Source organism: Mirounga leonina, unplaced genomic scaffold (assembly GCF_011800145.1).
Source record: "Mirounga leonina isolate KUSES-001 unplaced genomic scaffold, KU_Mleo_1.0 Mir_174, whole genome shotgun sequence".
Classification (NCBI taxonomy): domain Eukaryota; kingdom Metazoa; phylum Chordata; class Mammalia; order Carnivora; family Phocidae; genus Mirounga; species Mirounga leonina.
Genome location: NW_023270451.1, coordinates 33,044,283 through 33,065,540, shown reverse-complemented (window position 1 = coordinate 33,065,540; position 21,258 = coordinate 33,044,283). Strand labels below are relative to the sequence as shown.

Below are 21,258 nucleotides of genomic sequence, written 5' to 3'. Positions count from 1 at the left end.
AACTGTCCCTAGTTGCCAGGTGTGTCATGTCTTAAATATCTTTGTTTTGTTTAGTTTGTGTACTTAGTTTATTTGTTGGAAGTGGAAAGGTAAGTTTGGTCCCAATTACACCTACTTAGGCAAAAATAGAAGCTGGACCCATCTCAGTTTGAATTTTATTTTCGTACATTCATATTGATCCACATTTTCAGAAATATATGTAAATAAGAAAAAGCTCAGTCTGTTTTAGGTCAGACGCTATAATAATTTTGTATATTCCAGATAGAATTTTTCGAGTACTTTTACTAGTAGGATTTTAACTAGTAACTTAACATTTAGTCAGGAAAGAAAAATCCTTTTTATAACACAGACACATAAGTTAATGACCAAAAAAATTAATGGGATATATGATGAGCATGATATTATACAGGCTTCTTTTGTCCTAGATGAGTACAGCCTGTTAGCACTTTCTGCAATGATGAAATGTTCGATTGCTATACTCCTGTCTATGGTAGCCACTAGCTACCTGTTGCTATGAGCACTTGAAGTATACCTACTGCATTTTCAGTTTTATTTAAATTTAATAATTTTGAATTTAAATGTAAATAGTCACATATGGCTAGTGGCTACTTTAGTAGACATTGCAGTTTTAGACTATGTTTTATTGACTACCCTTTATATTGGGTCAGTTCTATTTTTTCTTTAAGATTTATTTATTTATTCGTTGGGGGGAAGGGAGAATGCAGAGGGAGAAGGAGAAGGAGTCTTAAGCAGACTCCTACATTGACCCCAGAGCCCAACATGGGGCTTGATCCTATGACCATGAGATCATGACCTGAACTGAAACCGTGAGTCCGATGCTTAACTGGCTGAGCCACCCAGGTGCCCCACGTCAGTTCTCTTACATGATGTAGCTTCATGAAAAAAAAAATGTTCTCAGAAATATAAAGTTTAGTTAGCACTTTATTTTAATCAAAAATAGTCTAAAGCAAAGTACCATTGATCTTCTAATTAGTTATTGGAAGCACTCTAATTGGAATTTCTGGGAATTCTATTTTCTGAGACTGAGAATGTTTTTAAATTTCCTTAAATTAGAACAGTTTTTCTGTATCTTTTTTATAATTATGTAAATTTAATGTTATCAAATAATTCAAAAGCAATATTGGTAAGATCTGAATTTGTAATTGAGATTATTGTAATATGAATTGGTTATTGTAATATGAATTTCCTGGGATCAAAGAGAGCTGAGGTTATTAAATGCTACCAATGACTATTCCTGAAATTGTTAATTACTGAGATTGTTAAAGTATTTTTGCCATACTTAATAAAAGACATAGGATAAATCTGTGGAGGCTATGCTAATATGATTTACATGCATCATATACCTGCGTTTTGATCTCTTTGATCATGTTTTTTAGTACTTTTTGTTTTTGCTATATAGAATTCAAAACACCTCATCTTCTGAAAAGGTTTTTTATTGTTTTGCCTTTTGAAACATATTAAAAATGTCAAGAATCACTTTAAGTGATATATAACGTAGGTATATAAAAGTAGAATCAATTTTTATAAATGTAAATGGACTTTGTAATGGTTAGCGTAAGGTACCTTTATTTGTGAACTCCAAAAATACTCATTTATTTTTTAAACATATCATGTAATGCTTATCTAAATCACCTGCAGACAACCTTGATAATTACAGATTGTTGATTAATGTGTAATAAACTATTATGTAAAATAAAATTTTGATAAGTTACTAAAATATATAAAGACAATTATACTAAACTTAGTGAAGAACCACATACCTGGTTTTTGTAACTTACGTTAGTGATTTAATATGTTTTTTGTTTGTTTGTTTTTTATTGTTATGTTAGTCACCATACATTACATCATTAGTTTTTGATGTAGTTTTCCATGATTCATTGTTTGCATGTAACACCCAGTGCTCCATGCAGTACGTGCCCTCTTTAATACCCATCACCAGGCTAACCCATCCTCCCACTCCTCCCGTCTAGAACCCTCAGTTTGTTTCTCAAAGTCCATAGTCTCTCATGGTTCGTCTCCCCCTCTGATTTACCCCCCTTCATTTTTGCCTTCCTGCTATCTTCTTCTTCTTCTTTTTTTTTTTAGGAGCAAAGTTCTCTGTTCATTTTATTTATTTATTTATTTATTTAATTTTTATTGTTATGTTAATCACCATACATTACATCCTTAGTTTTTGATATAGTGTTCTGTGATTCATTGTTTGTGCTTAACACCCAGTGCTCCATGCAGAACATGCCCTCTTTAATACCCATCACCAGGCTAACCCATCCTCCCACCCCCCTCCCCTCTAGAACCCTCAGTTTGTTTCTGAGTCCATAGTCTCTCATGGTTCATCTCCCCCTCTGATTTCCCCTCCTTCATTTTTCCCTTCCTATTATCTTTTTTTTTTTTTTTTTTTAACATATAATGTATTTGTTTCAGAGGTACAGGTCTGTGATTCAACAGTCTTACACAATTCACAGCGCTCACCATAGCACATACCCTCATATGTTTTAAATAATACTAGTTTAGCAAGTCAATGCTTCATATTAATCATTGGGATTGCTGTTACCTTTTGATTCTAAAGTTTGTTATAGATGGTACAGATTTTAATTGTAGAGGTATATAATGCTTCAGGTAATTGTTCCATAATACAACAGTGGCAGAGTTCTATTATAGGAGAAATATCTTATGAAATCTGAAAAAAAAATCATTTTTAAACATGTTTGCAAACTATGTTAGGTTTTCCTAGTGCCTGTTTAAAAATGTGAAGTTCTGGTTTCATTACTTCTTTGATCTTTTACATAAGGATCTGCAACTAAATGGATATGCAAGTAGAACATTTGTCTTGATACTATAAAACTTAATTACTTTTTAATTCTTGGAATCAATAAAAACGTTTAAATCTTTTGTATGGCTAATATTTTAATGTGAAATACTGTTTATTTACTACTTTGGTTAAATGCCCTCATTTCTCAGCCTAATAGTTTTGCTGGTATTTTAAGATTTATAGATGAGTTGTTAAAAATTTGCTCTGAATTTTTATGATCACTTACCACTCTTAATTAGCTTCTATTCATCAGAATTATGCATTGAATTGCTTGATGGCGTTGATTTAAACTTGTTCCAAAATAGGACGCCTGGGTGGCACAGTTGGTTAAGCATCTGCCCTTTGGCTCAGGTCATGATCTCAAGGTTCTGGTCAGGCTCCCTGCTCAGTGGGGCTCTGCTTCTCCCTCTCCCTCTGCCCCTCCCCCCACCTGTGCTCGCTCACATTCTCTCTCGCTCTCAAATAAATAAAATCTTAAAAAAAATAAACTTGTTCCAAAATGAAATGATTCAACATTAGAAGCTTGTTCCTTTTTCTTTTTAAAAGTACAGTTAAAAAATGAAAGTACAGCTCATTAATATATAATTTTCATTGATAGAATCCATGTAATTCATAAATAGTTGGGGTGATAAGTTTCTCTAAACTTACTTTTTTATTCCTTAAACTCTTACTTTGATCTGCTTAATATTGACCAGTTTTATCTTTTGTTAGATCTCCCTGTATTTCTTTTGAAAAATGGTGTTGTTAGATGTTGGGCCTGATTCACACAATTTACTTTTCTGTACAGATAGGTAGATAATTTTGCAGTATCTGTTGTGTAGATTCAGAGAGTCTCTGGTCTATCTACCAATTCTTTCTAACTTAATTATTTGATAATTACCATAAGCATTCTTCCTTCCACTGTGGTGGGCATAAGGCAGTGCATATTTGGATATATACTGAAGCTTCAAGAATTGACTTCCTACTCAAATAAACAAAGACTCGGTTTCCTCTCCTACAACAATTCCTGATTCCCTTCTTAGGCCTGTTAACATGGGTTCTGGAATGAAGCAGAAGTGTTAAATGTAGGGTTATGGAACATTCCTGAGGTTTTAAAGAATATTGTACTTGGTATTAATTATTGTCCTTTAATTAATGTACCTGTCCTCAGAGACAAATGAAAAATTACTTATTAAAGTATAAAAAATTAATGCAATTCAGTCTGGGGCCAGGGATGTATTAAAATAGTTACTAGACAAATATAAAGCATGTGTAGAACTGAATGTAGAAGACATGAGGCCCAGAGGAGCATTTTCCAAACTCTGAGTGCCAGAAACCTTGCCCACCCACAAAGCCATGAAGCTACCCATATGTTAAATGTTTAAGCAGTTTACTAGTTTATAAGAATGAATTTGCTATGTTAAAAAAAAAAATGAACATTCTTTGGGGGAGGGTAGGAAGATATTCTTACCTTTTTTTTTTATGTATGAATGAAAATAAAACTGTTAGAAATGGCATCCTAAGGGGGAAATATTGTAACTGTAATTTACAAGTAGTAAGTGAGTGAACAGTTCAAAAAGAGATCAAAGAATATCTACTTGATGTAGCTATAAGCAAATCTGCAGAACTCAACCTACATGAAATGTTTTGCTACATTTCAATGGATGCAAGACTATCCATGCTGTAAGTTTGTTTTATTAAGGCAAAAACATTTACATTTCTCTTGAGCTATCATGATCATTTTGTAACCCTCTCCTGTAGTTGTATAAATCTGCCCTGTCTTTAAAATTAAAATTGATTGCTTTATTGTACCAACTGAATTTTTTCCTGGAACTCATAAGTAACTGGTGTAGAAGTTCAAAATTAGTAGCACAATGTAAAATACATGCTTAAATTTCATGGTATTGGTATTAGGAAATACATCTGCTGGAGATTTTCTTCTGTTAATCATGATGTCATCAGACCCATCTAGTGAAAGAGAATTTTGAGATGTATCCTACTTCATGTTTGAATTTTGTCAACCTGCTAATACATTTCATAAGGTCAATATCCATATCTGTTTCTTTAAAAGTTGATTATGTCAACTAGTACAATGTCGAGCAGAGTCTTATGTTTTAGTACATTTCTTAAACTTTCCCTATAATTTAAGTACTGATTACTTAATGGGTAACATAGTTTGATGGTTTGATGGGATAATATAGGCAATTTGTAGATGTATAAATAGCTTGCCTAGAATTCACTTTTATGCATTTCCTTAATTCATGGAATGTGTGGTGAACAGCATTGGCTTAATGATTTCTTTACATGCCATTATCTTTTATCTTTCCAAAGAACTAGGGTGTGTTGTGTCTAATAGATCTTTAGCTGGAGTGAAAGTCTTCCAGTCCTTGTTTGACATTTCATGACTTGGTGAGAACTTTAAAAGACTATTGTGCTTTGTTTTTCAATTCATCATCTGTTTTTGCTATAATACATGTTTCTGAAAAAAAAAATTAGCTTCTACGTGATCAATAAATAAGGGAGTTAGGTCTCTATATTTTGGAAGTGACATCAGTTCATATGCAACTTTTCCTAGATAAGAACAGCCAGAAAAACAGGAATAAAATTATAACCTTGAAGGGAGAGGAAAAACCCCTCAGTTTAGCTGCTGCACCGGAAGCAGAATCTGTTCCAACTTTGTTTTTTAATATGTTTGGTACATTAGTTTTTAAGACAAGTGCAGTAACATCTCTGTTTATTGATTTGGAAAATATGTTCTCGGGCGCCTGGGTGGCTCAGTTGGTTAAGCGACTGCCTTCGGCTCAGGTCATGATCCTGGAGTCCCTGGATCGAGTTCCACATCGGGCTCCCTGCTCGGCAGGAGTCTGCTTCTCCCTCTGACCCTCCCCCCTCTCATGTACTCGCTCTCTCTCATTCTCTCTCTCTCAAATAAATAAATAAAATCTTTAAAAAAAAAAGAATGTTCTCATAATCAGTCAAATATTTTGTCTTGTGTATTCAAATCTATGTTCTTAATAAGTTTGTTATAATTTGTTTTTTTATTATGCACCTTGTGCCTTTATGTGAATTAATAGTTTTTGTCTTAAACTAAAATGAATCATATTGCTACAACCTTCATTTTTGGTAGTGTTTGCAAGGCATGTCTGTTCATCCTTTTATTTTGTGCTTTTCAGGTTAGTTTGCTTTAGACATTTATCTTATAACTAGCATATTGTTAGATTTTTTCCTTAAAAATCCAATCTGGTAAATCTGTTACTTAGGAGATGGTTAAATATGCTCAATTTATTTGTATTACTTTTATATTTGAGTTCTTTCCACAAGCTTATTTTGTTACTGCTGTTGGTGAATTGTTTTATTTGCTACTTTAATTTCTTCCTATAATTTGCTGCATTGATACAGATAATACTTTTCTCCTTCTGCAAGTTCAAAAACTATACAGTAGAGATGTATATAGTTTTAGTTAAATACCATTATTTTAAAAACATAAATCACTAAGTTAACTCAGTGTAAAATCATTAATTTCTGTCTTTTTTTTTTTTAACAAAATGCAGATTCAGCATACTTTCTCTCTTGAGCCTTCTCATTCCAGTATAATTTATTCTTTTTTTTTAAAGTCTTTTTTTTTTTTTAAAGATTTTATTTATTTATTTGAGAGAGAGAGAATGAGAGAGAGCACATGAGAGGGGGGAGGGTCAGAGGGAGAAGCAGACTCCCTGCTGAGCAGGGAGCCCGATGTGGGACTTGATCCAGGGACTCCGGGATCGTGACCTGAGCCGAAGGCAGTCGCTTAACCAACTGAGCCACCCAGGCACCCTGGTATAATTTATTCTTGTCAAGAGTTTTACTTATACCACTTTTAAGCTCCCAAAGTTTTTATTAACTTTAGGCTCTCTTTTAGGACACTTTTTTAGGAAAATTGAAAAATGAGCACCTGCTCCCAGCTCTGACTTTGCAGGGAGTTTCCCTTGGCAGGTGCACTTTCTCCTGAGCCAAGTTCAATGGCAGCTTTGAAGTGCAGAGCTCTGTTCCCAGTTGTATCCATCATTCCTTCTCCAATTAATACGTTACCAGCATTTCCATTCTTTAATTTCTGTGCATTTTAAATCTATGTGGAGGCTGTAATTACAAAGTGGAGTGGTTTTATCTTTTCTGCTTCTTGTGCTATTTTTTCCACAAACCCTTTCTGCACCCCCCTTTATTTTACTGTAAGATTTTTCAGACTGAAAATTTGTTAGGAAGACTTGTATTAAACAAGAAATGTCTCTTTGCCTCATTGAGTATCTAGGCTAACAGTAAGGTTTCCCAGATTGTGCATTGCAAACCCCTAGGACATTCTATTCATATAAAGTATATTGGGCATGGTGGCTCCTGGCATTTCCTGGTATCTAAATATTACAGATAATTACACAGGTAAAAGAGTTAAAGAGTACTCTGAGGCATGTAACACCAAACAGTAGTGTTGTTCCTTAGTCCAGAAGGTATGGGACTATGTAATGACCTGGCAGTATGGGCCCAGGAGAGAGTCTTAGTCTCAGCCAGTCCCCTAGCTCTAGATTCATAACAGGACTGTAATTACATAAATTGCCTCGAGTTTGGGGAATTAGCCTGCTTTTTTTTTTTTTTTTGGACAAGCCCACAGTCAGCAATTTTAGCTTCAGAAAGATATTTTAAACTCACAAGACTAGAAGAATCCTGTGGCACTAGTTTGTACAATCCTAAAAGACCTCAGGACAGGAGAAAATGCAGAGATGGACATGTATCTTCAGCTTTAGCTCTTGAGCTCTTAATTTCACATTAGTATGGGCCTGCCTTTTTTCCCCTCCACTTTTCCTCCACCTTATCAAGGCGGAGGGAAGGAGATCATAGAAAGGTGGTGTGTGAGCCATCCTTCTAGAAGGCTCAAGCTACAAATAGGACCTAGTATCTTTTTAACAGCTGATCACTGTTAGCTTCCAGGTCTCAGCTAGGGGAACACCTGGTTATAAGTTAAATTACCCTGAAGGAAAGTCTAATATTTATAGTTCATTCACAGTTATTCCAGCCTGGCTGTGGTTCACCAGTCTCATATTTGCTTTAAGCATTGTTGCCTGGTGAAAAATCTGAGATTTCATCTTTATAAGTTTTCAGGGAATCACTGCTAAGGGAGGGTGAGCTCAAGGTCACAGGGTCACATTGTCTTTTCTTCAACTATTCAGTAGATAGTAAAGCCTGAGACCTTTTTCTTTGTGCTTTTTATCTTCTAATTGTTCTTTTTTTGCTTTTTTGTCTATTCTTTTGGTTCTCTAATGGATAGAGCATTTTTAAGAAATAAAGTCTCCATTGTCACTTTAGATTTTAGGAGGAAGTAACTATATGTGTATGTCTTCGGTTAACTATAATGAAAATGTCCAAGAAATAGTGACTGAAGATCTACTGAATTGATATACATACATGTCCTCACATGATTTTCTTTTAAAATGGATGTTAAGTGCTTTTCCCTGGAAGAGCAAAATGCAAGGTGGTAGGTGGAAACTCATTCCCTTCTGTTACAGAAAAAACATAGTAAGATTTTGTTTTGTATTTTCTGTAGAGCGTGTTTTTATATGAATGAAGAGAGGAAGCGGAGGGATTAGTATAAGAGTTTCAAAGCAGAGTAGATTTTAAAACGTTTCTAGATAATAAATACATGTAATTGAACAAATTATAATTTTTGAGCATTTCTTAAATCTGGTATTGTGAAAGAATACATGTTTGAGTGTTTATTCTGTGTACGTAATTGTGTCTTATTTTGATGCTCTTGTGGTTTAGATATTTTATGTCCCACAAAAGATGAACAGTACCATAAAACTTCAATAATTTGAAAGAGGAAAACTTACCCTGAGCTCCTTAAAATTTAAATGAAAAATGATATTTAAAAAATAGTCTGGAATAATTTCAAGAAAAATACTATTTAACACTGCTAAAAATTACATATAAAATTCTGGATTTTCTCTAAGAAATAGGTGATTTATTAGAATTTCAATTATTTGAAAGGGGTTCTTCTAAAAATATTTATGAATGTAATAGGTAAGCACTCCCTTTAATTTTATTGATATTGGTAACTAATATATGATATTTCTATGTAGCCTAGTTTCAAATTATAAATTAAATAGAACAAATGGTTGAAATCATATATTCTTTATACATTTGACTCTGAGACAAGTAGAAATAGAATATTAGCATTTTGTATTTTTCAATATTGTGTTCTCAATGACTGTTTACTGCCTTTATTTATAAAGGAGGATTCATCAATTTTAATAAACATTTATGGTTGAAATGCATATCTAGAAATTAACACACACTGATAAAAATTACAATAATATATTGTGTTTGAGCTTCTTTAATGTTATATTTTTCAAAGGAAAGTGAAAGGAATGGTATTCTAATATTACCTTTTGTATTATTTTGCAGGTATATTTTCTTGATTATAAATCAGTACCTTTTGATGAGAAAATGGAAAGCCTAATACAGATCAGGGAATATGCAAAGGAAGTGAAAAAAAGAAATATTTTATTATCTGGTCTTCTTATATATTTCCCACAGGTAAGTAAAATTTTGTGTTTTGTAGACTACAGTTTTAATGGAGGGAACCTGATTTTTTAAAAGCAAAGATACATTAATGATAAGAAAAATTTTGGCTGGAAAATTGTCTGTGTTCTCACATAGGCAGAACCTCTCTTGAGGGAAAAATAAAATCAAAACAAGTGTTCTGATGAAGGAAAATAAGAAGGTGAAATTGGTGGATATCTTATACTAGGTAGCCCACATGGGGTTGCCAGATTTGTTAAATAAAAAAATACAGAATGCCTGGCTAAATTTGAATTTCAGATAAACAATAAATTATTTTAAGTATGTCCTAAATTTGGAATTTGAAATTAGAAATTCAAATTGAACTAGAGTTTTGTATTTAACTGAGTTCAGAATGCAGCCATTTGTGTAATTTGAAATGGCTTGTTTCTTTTATGTTGTGCTAAAGATGTTGGTGATCAGGTTTTTAATTACTTGAAAGCAACGCTTGACATTCATATTATAAGAGGGCATGCTATTTAGAGAAAAATTCTTATTGTCACTCTATTAATAGCAGAAAGTTAAGCTGAAGGCAAAATGAATTAGCATTATAGAGTCTTAGTGCAAAGAAATGCTATTTAAATCAAACTATTTGGAGACTGTGTTAGGGAAGATGGATTTGCCCTTTGTGTATAGATACCTTTTATTGAAATTGCAGAATGCTTTGTAGTGTCTTAGAGGTACCCCACAAGAATCAAGAAAGTGGAAAAGTCAACGGGGTTTTTATTGGTCTGGAATAAAAGTGATTTGTACTGACCAAGGAATGTATTGTTGATGAATAACAGTTATTATTTGTGAAATATTTAAGGTACCCTTTTAGCCTGAAGATAACAACATTTCTTTTGAAACAAATGGATTTTAATTAAATATAAGCACCATCTTTTAGCCAATCCTTGGTTTTCTTTGAGGTGGTTTTCTCTGCTTCCATAATATGTAAGTATGGACTCTGGGTAGTCATCAAGAATGAGGCAAAGCTAAATTTACTTAGGACCATGGAAGTATAATATATTAGCATTGTAGGGGCTATTGAAGTCAGGGCAGCCAAGGCCTGAAGAAATACACATACTTGCCCAAGAACAATGCATAACTGGAAGAGTAAGAATAAGAACTTGGGTCTGTATCTTTGTTCAAGAATATTCTGTCTTTGGGGCGCCTGGGTGGCTCAGTCATTAAGCATCTGCCTTCAGCTCAGGTCATGGTCCTAGCGTCCTGGGATTGAGCCCCACATTGGGCTCCCTGATCAGCGGGAAGCCTGCTTCTCCCTCTCCCACTCCCCCTGCTTGTGTTCCCTCTCTTGCTGTGTCTCTCTCTGTCAAATAAATAAAATCTTTAAAAAAATATTCCTTCTCCAATAGATTGTCTTTGATTGTATTCCAGATTATTGTGGTTGGAAAAATCAGTTCTTTCTCTTGTGCCATGCGAAGGAGTCATGGATGCACACTACTCATGCTACACTATGTAGTTATAAAAATAGTTCATTGAGAAAAATCTCAAAAGCTAAGAAATGGAAGAGCACATACAGTCCCCGGGACTTTATTTTTCCTGTGATTTAGGCTAAACACAAAGGGTCTGTATGCACCCTAGTTGATATTCCAGTGGGAGAGTATGGTCCAAATGATACATAGCATGCCTAGTGAGATGCAAATTTCAGATAAACAATAAGTTTTAGTACAAGTATGTCTGAAATATTACAGGAAACATACTTGCACTAAAATTCTTTGTTATCTTACATGAAATTCAGTATAACTGGGCACCTTGTGTTTTTATTTCCTAAATCTGACAACTGTTGTGGAGTTCATATTCGTAACAAAATTGTTCATTTCTCCACACCTGGCATTCTCTCCCCATGAATGCCATGGAGTTGCATATCTATGTGACTCTGCACCTGTGATTGGAAAAGTGGTCTTGTTGAAAAGGAGGAGGTTTTGCAGCCTACTACTTTGCAGCTGACCATTATTATTTTGAGCAAATTTGGACCTGTTAAGCAATCTGTCTACTTAGCTGTCAAGACTGTATAGAAAATGACCCTGCTAAGCCTTCAAAATATGTCTCTCATCATTTTAAGAAGCAAAGATAGCTTACTTGGATGTTGCTTTTCTTTAAAATAAAATAGTGAAGATGTCTGAAATGTGTAAGAATGTTTAAAATATAGGGTTTACTTTTATCCTTAAAGACACAGGTGCCAGTTGACTCCTACTAGGCTAGGACATGTCCAGGGCACAATTCCACCTTAAAGAGCATTTACCAAAGGATTCTGCGATGTTCATTAGATAGGCCGTTAAAGAGCTATGGTTAAAAAATTGGGGAGGCATCAGTGAATAGAGTTAAACAGATGTCTTCCATGGAGGGCTTCTCGCAAATTCTTAATAAGCTGATGAACATTTCACATCTGCAAATCGGGGACAAGGGGATATCATTTTCCATTTTCTACTGTAACCCTTTAAACATAGGCAACTCTGAGGCTAATACTCTCTAAATGAAACTTTGGGATACAGTCCTCATAAATAGGCCCTACATAAAGAAACCACTACCTCTGGACAGTCTTTCACTATTTTTTTTTTTTTTTTTACTTTTTCCTTTTACTTCAGTACTAATTTTTCGACTTAGCTAAATCAGTATCTTTAATTTTGAGAGCCTATTTGACAAACATTCTATCAATACTAAGGATATGAAGATTCCTAAGGTAAAGCTTCTGTCACTGTTAAGTGAGAAGAGTGTCAGTTTGTGCTTTCCATGGTGCTGTCAGATACAGTTTTTTATAGCATTCATACACTGGATTTTGTTCCCTAAACCAGTCCATCGCTGTGATAGCCATTAGGGTGTATTTGTAGATAGTTAATGTGTTTCCTTTTCAGTCTCTGATCAGTGAAATGAAGAACAGTGAAATCTGGAAAGATTTTTAACCATTTTTCATAAGACATAGCTTCAGTTGATTGGTAACTCCTCCTTGGATGAGAGAATGTATTGGCTTCATTGTCTGTGCTAGACATACCGTCTTTCTAGTTTAAAGAAGACCTGCATTCTTACGTATATAGTATCTCTGGTAATGGGGATGATCTGGATGGCTCAATTGCTCCTTCATAGTGTTGATGTATATGATATTTATAGTTAAATAGGATCACATAAGCTGCTGTTAAGTCTCTATTTGTGTTTTTGTAGAGTTCTACACACATGTAGGACTTTCTGTGTTTGGTGAATTTAAACTTATTAGTTACATTTCAGTCTTTTATCTTTTTGGAATTATAATAAAGCCTCTGATTAATTAGTCATACTTTCTTCATAATGAGTAATTCCAAATTGTGTACACCTTTAAGGAAGAAATTGATTTGGAAAAGGATAAGGATTGATTCCTTCTTGAATATCTCTAAATCTTCTGCAGTGTTACCCATGATCAATTATTGATAATTCTTTGATAATTCAAATACCAACAAATGCATCTAATCATATAATGTTTCAACTCCATTTCTCCATATATTCTTAACTGATATAAGAAATTTCAACAGATCCTTTACTTAACTCTAGATATGCTTCACATGTGTGCATTTTTTTTTTCTGGTCAGAGACATTATTTGTGAAATTACTGAATATGCGATTTCCTTAGCTATATCAATGTAGTAAAGCACAAATCAACTTTTTCCAAAATTAACTTTAAAATATTTTGCTGGCCTCAAAAAATTAATCATTTAAAATAAATTCTTTATGGGTAGATTAATCTTAGACTTATGGATCAAGTGGCTGGCTTGACCATTTATGTATAGTATAAAGTTTCCTGACTTTATTATCTAGTGCTCAATTTCTCAAGTTGTAAATAAATAAGACTGGAAATTTATGCTCTAGCCTAGAAATGTAGGATAAAGTTTGCCCTTATAATTTATTGGATGAATTTAAATCAAGTACTATTCTTCTTTCTAAAATAACTCTACAAACATAACTATGAATAATTAAAAACCAGGTTTTATAGCTTAATCCACATAAAGGATCTTAGTCCCTTTTTAAGTATTCTTTTAAATTTACGTGTAAGATATTACTGTTCCTATTATTCTAAGTTTGTGATGCAAGTCATCATTGAAGGCTGTGATACACAATGATGTATTTTGGGAACCTGTTCTAATTATTTGAAAATCTGTATCTGATGATAAAGTAGTGAAGTTATAGACACCTAGTATTTCTGGCATGAACTGTTCAAGCCCATAGTTTAGAGCTTTCAGTTTTAATTTTGCTGAAGTCTACAATATTTTTATCCTGACTTTGTGTGTGTGTGTGGTTTTTTGTTTTTTTTTTTAAGATTTTATTTATTTGACAGCACTAGTAGGCAGAGTGGGAGGGAGAGGGAGAGGCAGGCTCTCCGCTGAATAGGGAGCCTGATGCGGGGCCCAATCCCAGGACCCTGGCATCATGACCAGAGCCGAAGGCAGATGCTTAACCAACTGAGCCACCCAGGCGTCCCATGACTTTGTTTTTTAAGACAAGCATTTACAAGTATATATTTAAAAAATATATTTATTATAATTTGAACTGGTAATATTATGTAAACTGTTTTCCTGAGTTCTGTGAGCCATTCTAGCAAATTATCAAAGGCAAAGGGGGGTGGTTTGGGAACCCCTGATCTATGCCTGTTGGTTAGGAGTACAGATGGCTCTGGATTGCCATATGAACTGGAAGACAATCTTGTGCGACCGAACCTCTAACCTGTATGGTCTGTCAGAATTGTTCAGTGGGGAAAAAATAAAAGTCCACACATTAGGTGCCAGAAGTGTTAAGAGTAGAAAACAGTTACTCATTTGGTCAGTATATAACTTCATATATCTGTTATCTACTCACTACCACTAGAGATCTTGCAAATTGTGGACATTCTTTCAGGTTAAGTCCCTAGTGAAAATGTTGTGAATCTGAGCTCCCAGCAAATTAACAACGGGTATGTAGTATGAAAAATAAACTTTGTTGTTACTGTAATAGTTTAGTAACAATAACTAAACTATACTGACCATTTCACAGAAGGAGCTTCTAGGTTAGAAGGATATTATTCCACTGGTACGTGTCTTTTTTGTGTGTGTGTGTGTAGACATTGTACCATTGACTAACCGACCCAAATGAGTTTTGCATTCAGCTTTATTTGTCCCCCTTCTTCACAAAGGTATCATGAAATATCTTAGTAGATATTTTCCTGAGGTCCAGATTGAAGATTTGTATACTTTCTCTTACTTGAATAATCTACGATTATTCTCAGAGTTTGTTTTAATGAACTTACATTAGGCCCAACTGATGAATGATTTTCTGGGCCAGTGGCTTCTAAATATTGGTTCTTGGAAAAGTCCTTAGCTGGCAGTATTATAGTCTCCTGAGGAATTTAATAAATACAGATTCCTAGTCTGTACCTTAGGGAATCTATTTCAGTAGATCGAGCTTATACCTGGGACTCTATATATTCCACAAGTTCAAGCTCTGATGAAAGTCTAATGTGAACCAGACTTGGATGACTGAATTAGGTCAGTGGTTCTTAAGTATATTGACATATTAGAATCAACTGTTGACCTTTAATCTATAAAGGACTGTCACATCCGAGGAGGCTCTGGAATACCAGATGGCAGTAATGGAATGTTGAGATGAAGTTGAGTAAGGGAATGAAGAATGACCATTTGAGAAAGTTTCTAAGCTAACTGTGAGATCCTCTCTTCTTGTTCATCAAGGACAAACATTCTAAGCAATCACAAGCTATCTCACTAATAGGGCAATTCCATTGATGAAGGTTCTTAGTTGTAAACAAAATGTACCCATGATTGTCTAAATAAAAGAATTATTTTTTGTAGCTTATAGAATTTCTAAAGAATCATGGAACCAAACTGGATAATACCTAGTCAAGAACCGTGCAGGTGGCAGAAATGCTAAACTGTTCTGGGACTGTGATAGTAAAAGTGCCTCCCATTACCGACTCTGGGTACATAGGATGGTAGGGACCACAGATAGAAACTCTACCATAGCTGATCCAGAAAATACAAAGTCTCTGCCTTAGACCTAGTTTCCCTGTTTCTGGCACCAAGCCAACCTGCTCACAGCCACCTTTTAAGTCTCCTACATGTATATAGTAGAATCTGTAGAACATTGATAAAACAGAATCTGAGGCAATGTAAGTTTTTTTACTCTGTAGTGTCTATAGCATGGAAATAAAAGGTGGAATTTGGTTGGAGAATGTGTTGGTTGAGCTGTTTTGCAGGGTTAGCCCCATCAATCTAGGTCATAGGATTTTGTCCTAGGTTGAAATCAGAGCACCTTTAACACATTGTATTTACTATCAAGGGCTTGTCATTTGCCTACATCCAGGCTTTCTGTATGATATCTTATTGTCACAATTATACATTTTTAAATAAAATTTTACACATGAACTTTTATGACAATAAAATTTATGAATTCTCTAAAATGTATAAAGTCCTATAGCAGTTTTTTATTTAATCTGTGCGTTCTACATGCTCAAGGATTTAGAGATAGAAGCACAGAGGTACGTGGTTGTAGAGTTTTCCAAGACTATTAAAGCTGATTATTTCTTGGTCTAAATTAGCATCATCCTGTCTAATGGAAACAACAAGCTATGTGACCTTCAACAAGTAATATAAGTGTGTAGGCGTCTGATTATTCATTTGTAAAATGCATAAGTCAAATTCTTAAAGCCTCCACTGAATAAGAAGATGGAGACCTAGGAGGTGGGCAGTCTCTGTCATGTGACACCATCACTGTCTCTCACTCTGACAGGGAAATTCTGAAACTGAGCCTGGATTTTCTTTCCTTATGTGACCATAATCTTTACCCATACTATTATTTATTTTGTTGAGAAATTATTTATTTTTTATTTTTTTTAAGATTTTATTTATTTATTTGACGGAGAGCGAAAGCAGGAACACAAGCAGGGGGAGTGGGAGAGGGAGAAGCAGGCTTCCCGCTGAGCAGGGAGCCCGATGTGGGGCTCGATCCCAGGACCCTGGGATCATGACCTGAGCCGAAGGCAGACGCTTAACGACTGAGCCACCCAGGTGCCCGAGAAATTATTTATTGTAGTTCATATATTTCATTGTAGTTCAGAGAGTGAACTCTTTTGTTTTTTGTTTTGACAACTCAAAGTAAAAGTCAATGAGGAGAATGTCTTAGTCTCTTCTGCTGCTATAATAATACCACTAATCCGGTGGCTTATAAAAAACAGATTTATTTCTTATGTTTCTGGAAGCTGGAATTCTGAGATCATGGTGCCCACATAGTCAAGCTCTGGTGAAGACTCTCTTTGCTGTCGCAGACCACCATTTTCTGATTGTGTCCTCACATGTCAGGAAGAGGGTGAGGCCTCTCTGGGGTCTCTCTTTATTACAAAGCTAATTCTATTCATGAGGATTCCACTCTCATGACCTAATACCCAACCAGAGGTCTCACTTTTTAATACTATCACATTGGGGGTTAGGACTTCAATATGAATTCTCGGGGAACACACACATCCAATCTATAACAGGGAGAGAATCACCATCCATGTTAGTACGGCAGGGAGTGTGTACCATTTTAGTCTATCCATTTTCCTGTCTCCTTTCTTCTCTGAGCTGTTGTCATACTGGGTTTGATGCAGTGGGAAGTAGGACTTTGAAAACAACGTTTGGGTTATTGAGTATTTTCCGCAAGATCAGGCCCTTGGAAAGGACTGATCCACTTGGCCGAAGTAGAAAATCCAGGTCCTGGATAAGTCAGGAGATAAAGTGAATGAGCTCAATGACCTTCTCATTGCTCTTGCATGCCACTTTTTCTTCAACTACAACTATGGCTCTGGAAGGCATATAAGCAAGGAAGAAAGTTATCAAAGCAGGTTTATAATTTTATGTTTTTAAAAAATAATTATTGGTGGGGCGCCTGGGTGGCTCAGTCGTCAAGTGGCTGCCTTCAGCTCAGGTCATGATCCCAGGATCCTGGGATCAAGCCCCGCATTGGGCTCCCTGCTCCGCAGGAAGCCTGCTTCTCCCTCTCACACTCCCCTTGCTTGTGTTCCCTCTCTAGCTGCCTCTCTCTATGTCAAATAAATAAATAAAATCTTTTTAAAAAAATAATTATTTGTAAAAGATTAGAGAATTCTTCTGTAAGCCTCCAAAATAAGATATGGAATGGTGAAATGAAGTGGTTTGGCAACAACATTAAATGAGATAAAGCTGTGTAAATTGATCTTCTGTCACAAAGTATAAACCAGATCTCTCTACTTGATGAGTAAAATACTGTTGTCCTTCTCTATTGTCTGGGTTTTGAATGTTTTGCATGTACTGTAAAGGACATCCAGAAAACATTCTTGTTGATGGATCTCCTTGTAATTAACCCAGCTAAATTCATAATGAAACATTAAGAACTATATGAACAGGTCCAACTCCTGTAGGATACTTTTGTGCCAAAAGACCTGAATTTGTACCACTCTTTCCCTCTTAAATACACCTCATTTGCTCTGTGTCCTCTAGAGAATAGGCGTATGCTATCAAATAGCAGAACATCAGTTTTTTTTTTCTTTTTAATGTTAATCTTGGGGGAGGTTAGACTTAAGACTCCGTTTCCTGCAATGAGCAATTACTTGTAGTTTAAATAGAAATGACTTACTAAACACACAATACTTATTGAATCACGTGGCATGCGCACCAAACATGCAGTATTAATCTGTTCACAGAAACCTGTAATACCGTGTTCAGAGTAATCAGGCTTTTTTGCTGTGGGAATGTTTTTGAGACTAAATATTTTTCACTTTCAATATTTTGGCTCCTAATGTTTAGACAGTCATTCTTTGGGAAAATTTGAAGGTCATAAAATAAAATGTCTCTTCAGAATTGTATGAATTTGAAAAACAAAACTTTTTAGGGATTTGGGTATACTTATGAGACTCATTCAAGTGGCAATAAGCTATTATACTTAAACAAATGTAGAGGAAATGAAGTATTAGATACGAACTTCTGGTACAGACCTCCCCTTAATTTTTTGAATAAGTGAAGTAACATTAGAAATGAAAATGGCTATGGAAAATTAATGGACTTATTCCTTTCAATAGTGTATTAGTTAGCTATTACTGCATAACAAATTATCCCCAAATTTAGTGGCTTAAAATAACATTTATTATCCATAGTCCCTCTGGTTTCACCTTCTCTGGGCCTTTCTCAAGACTGCAGTCACCTCAAGGATCCCCTGGGAATAATCTGCTTCCTAGCTCACTTAGCTGGCTTTTGGAAGGACTCAATTCCTCTGAGCTGTTGCACTGAGGACTCAGTTTTTCACAAGCTTGTGGTTGGGGACCTGTTCATAGACTATCTCCCAGTGTTATACATGCAAGAGAGAGGACCGGGATAGAAGTCAGTCTTCTGTAACATAATCACTAAGTGACCTCCCATCACCTTTGTTGTGTTCTATCCATTGGAAGCAAATTATTAGGTTCCATCTATACTCAGGAGGTGATGACACAGGGGCATGAATACCTGCAGGTGGTTATCATTAGAAGTCAAATCAGACGCTGTCCCCCACAGGAATACCAGAGTGTTGATATTAAGATTAAGAATTTCTTGATACCCCATGTAAATTAAGGGGTTGGTAACCTAAATAGGGCTAGAATTGTTTGAATGAAAAACATATATGTATATATATGAGTATATATATGTATGTATGTACACTATATATAATATGTAACATACATGTACATATGATCATACACTTTCTTGATATGTGAATAGGGTAATAAAAGCTAGAGTTGGTATAGCAGGAGTTGGAGAGCCAAAAAACTGGAAACGTATTTTAATGTTTATAATTTTTTTTGAAGATCTTAATTTAGGTCAGATCCATATCAAATACATTGGGGAACATATGTTTATAGATAGGCTATCAGTTCAGGTTAGTTAACTTTGTATTGCCAAATAATAGCTATAAAATGGTGATGTTGTCTTTGAAAATGAGACCTGTTACATTAAGAGCTTATAACCCAGAAGTGTCGTGTCTTAGAGGCTTGGAAATAAGTTTCCAGAAAAGAGAGGTGCTGTAGGAAGCCTAAAGGACTAGAAATAAAAAGAATCCAATGAATCTGACATCCTATTGGTAATCTTCAGAGAAGACAGGTTTGTGGGCTTACAGAAAATACTGAGAAACTTCATGGAGAGTCATGATTTTCTATAAACCGTTCCACTAGTAAAACTGCTATGTTACCAATATCAATGCCAAGTTGAAAATAAGACTTAGTTTTAGTCTTTGTCCAAGTTCTGATATTTTGACTAATGAAACAACAACAACAACAAAAACAACAACAAAATAGACACCGCAAGCAGGCCAGAAGAGCAAACTAAATAATTAGTCCCTGGAATATTGAGGTTTTCTAATGTATGTGGCATTATTTTAACCCTTTGAAATAAAATGTGTTGTATATATGCTCTGAGTTTTATGTAAATTTTCCTTAAATAACATTGGAGGGAAATATCTTTCTCTGTTTATTTTCATTTTATGGAAGACTAATTATCCAAACGTCAGAAGCAGCTGTACAAAGAACTCTAAAGTTGCAATGTTTAACTGAATCGAGTGGAGAACATCCCCTGCATGCTGGAGGACTTGAAAATAACAAGTGGGGTGGGAAGTGAAACTATGTAAGAGAAATGTGAAGTCAAAATAAGTATTTGAAGATTTGACACTCTCAACCAATGGTGGTAACTCTGAACACTTTGAAATATTTCAGGCATATTGACTATTAGCTATTTCATATCATTGAGAATTAAAGGTAATATTTCTAAAACCAGAGACTATTTAAGGGCCGTTTTCCTGGAATGAGAGTTGGTTCTATATGAATTCCTTATTTTCTGCCCTAGTCCCTATTTTGGAACGAGGATAATTTGTAAACAGAGAACATGTGTTTACTGTCTCAGAATTCAATTGGCATTTCTGATTATGATCATAATGGAAATATAGAGGGTCCTTCTCCACTGAGAATCAGGGAGATATGAGTAATGTTTGGCAAATAGATTTGTGTATGGAAAATGGTAGGTTTATTAGTTTTCCATCCATCTCATTACTCACCTTTGACAACTGCTAAGGAAATATATTTTAATTAAGCTTCAACTTCCTCTTACTGAATGCATAATGACAATTATATACTAATGCTCTTAGGAAATGAGTTGGTAACAAACGTATCTACAGTAACTTTTAGAATCTGAATTTTAATGGATAGAAAAAACATGTTTTACAAAGACACTATTCATGATTATTATTAGGCTTCTGTTATTGTTTATATTTTGTATGTTCCTAATCACAGTATCATGCTGAAACCCTCTATTAGGATATAGAAGGAAATACTGTTCAAAGAGTACCATAGATACCACTTTTCAACTAAAATTACATAATTTAATCTCTTACATGTTTTTTAAACATTTTTTTTTAAACAGAGTAAATCTCTTACTCTGTTTTTTTAAAAATTATTCTCAGTGTGTATTTATGGCCTAAAAGGTCTAAATCATAATACATTTTTTTAACTCCACAGATCAGCTATATGAACAATTTTTTTTTTTACAAGGTTCAGGAGCACAAGAGATTTTTATTATAGGACGTGCTCTATTTTTGTTTACCACAAGAGCTTTTTTCATTAAAATGAATAAAAGAAAAAAAAAGGTTGTTTTTTTTTTTTTTTTTTTTACATATATTTGCAAGCTGAAACTGGGGCACTGTGAAGTGTATTAAAATAGGGACCATGAAACTAATCTATATACCTGCCACCTACTGGTATGTTCTTAAATTCAGGTTTGAGCTAACTTTATGCTCTCTGCTTCTGCTGCTGCTGCTTTTTTTTTTTTTTTTAAGATTTTATTTATTTATTTGAGAGCAAGTGCTAGCGAGTGTGCGCA

General features: G+C 34.7%; 1 protein-coding gene across 1 annotated transcript in view; it reads left to right on the top strand.

The window, feature by feature from the left end:
• CRPPA (CDP-L-ribitol pyrophosphorylase A) overlaps positions 1-21,258 on the top strand; it is a 300,837-nt gene that overhangs the window by 180,209 nt on the left and 99,370 nt on the right. Inside the window, exon 9 of the mRNA XM_035020668.1 lies at positions 9,239-9,370. Coding sequence (XP_034876559.1) covers positions 9,239-9,370 — 132 coding nt within the window. The remainder of the gene's footprint in view (positions 1-9,238; positions 9,371-21,258) is intronic.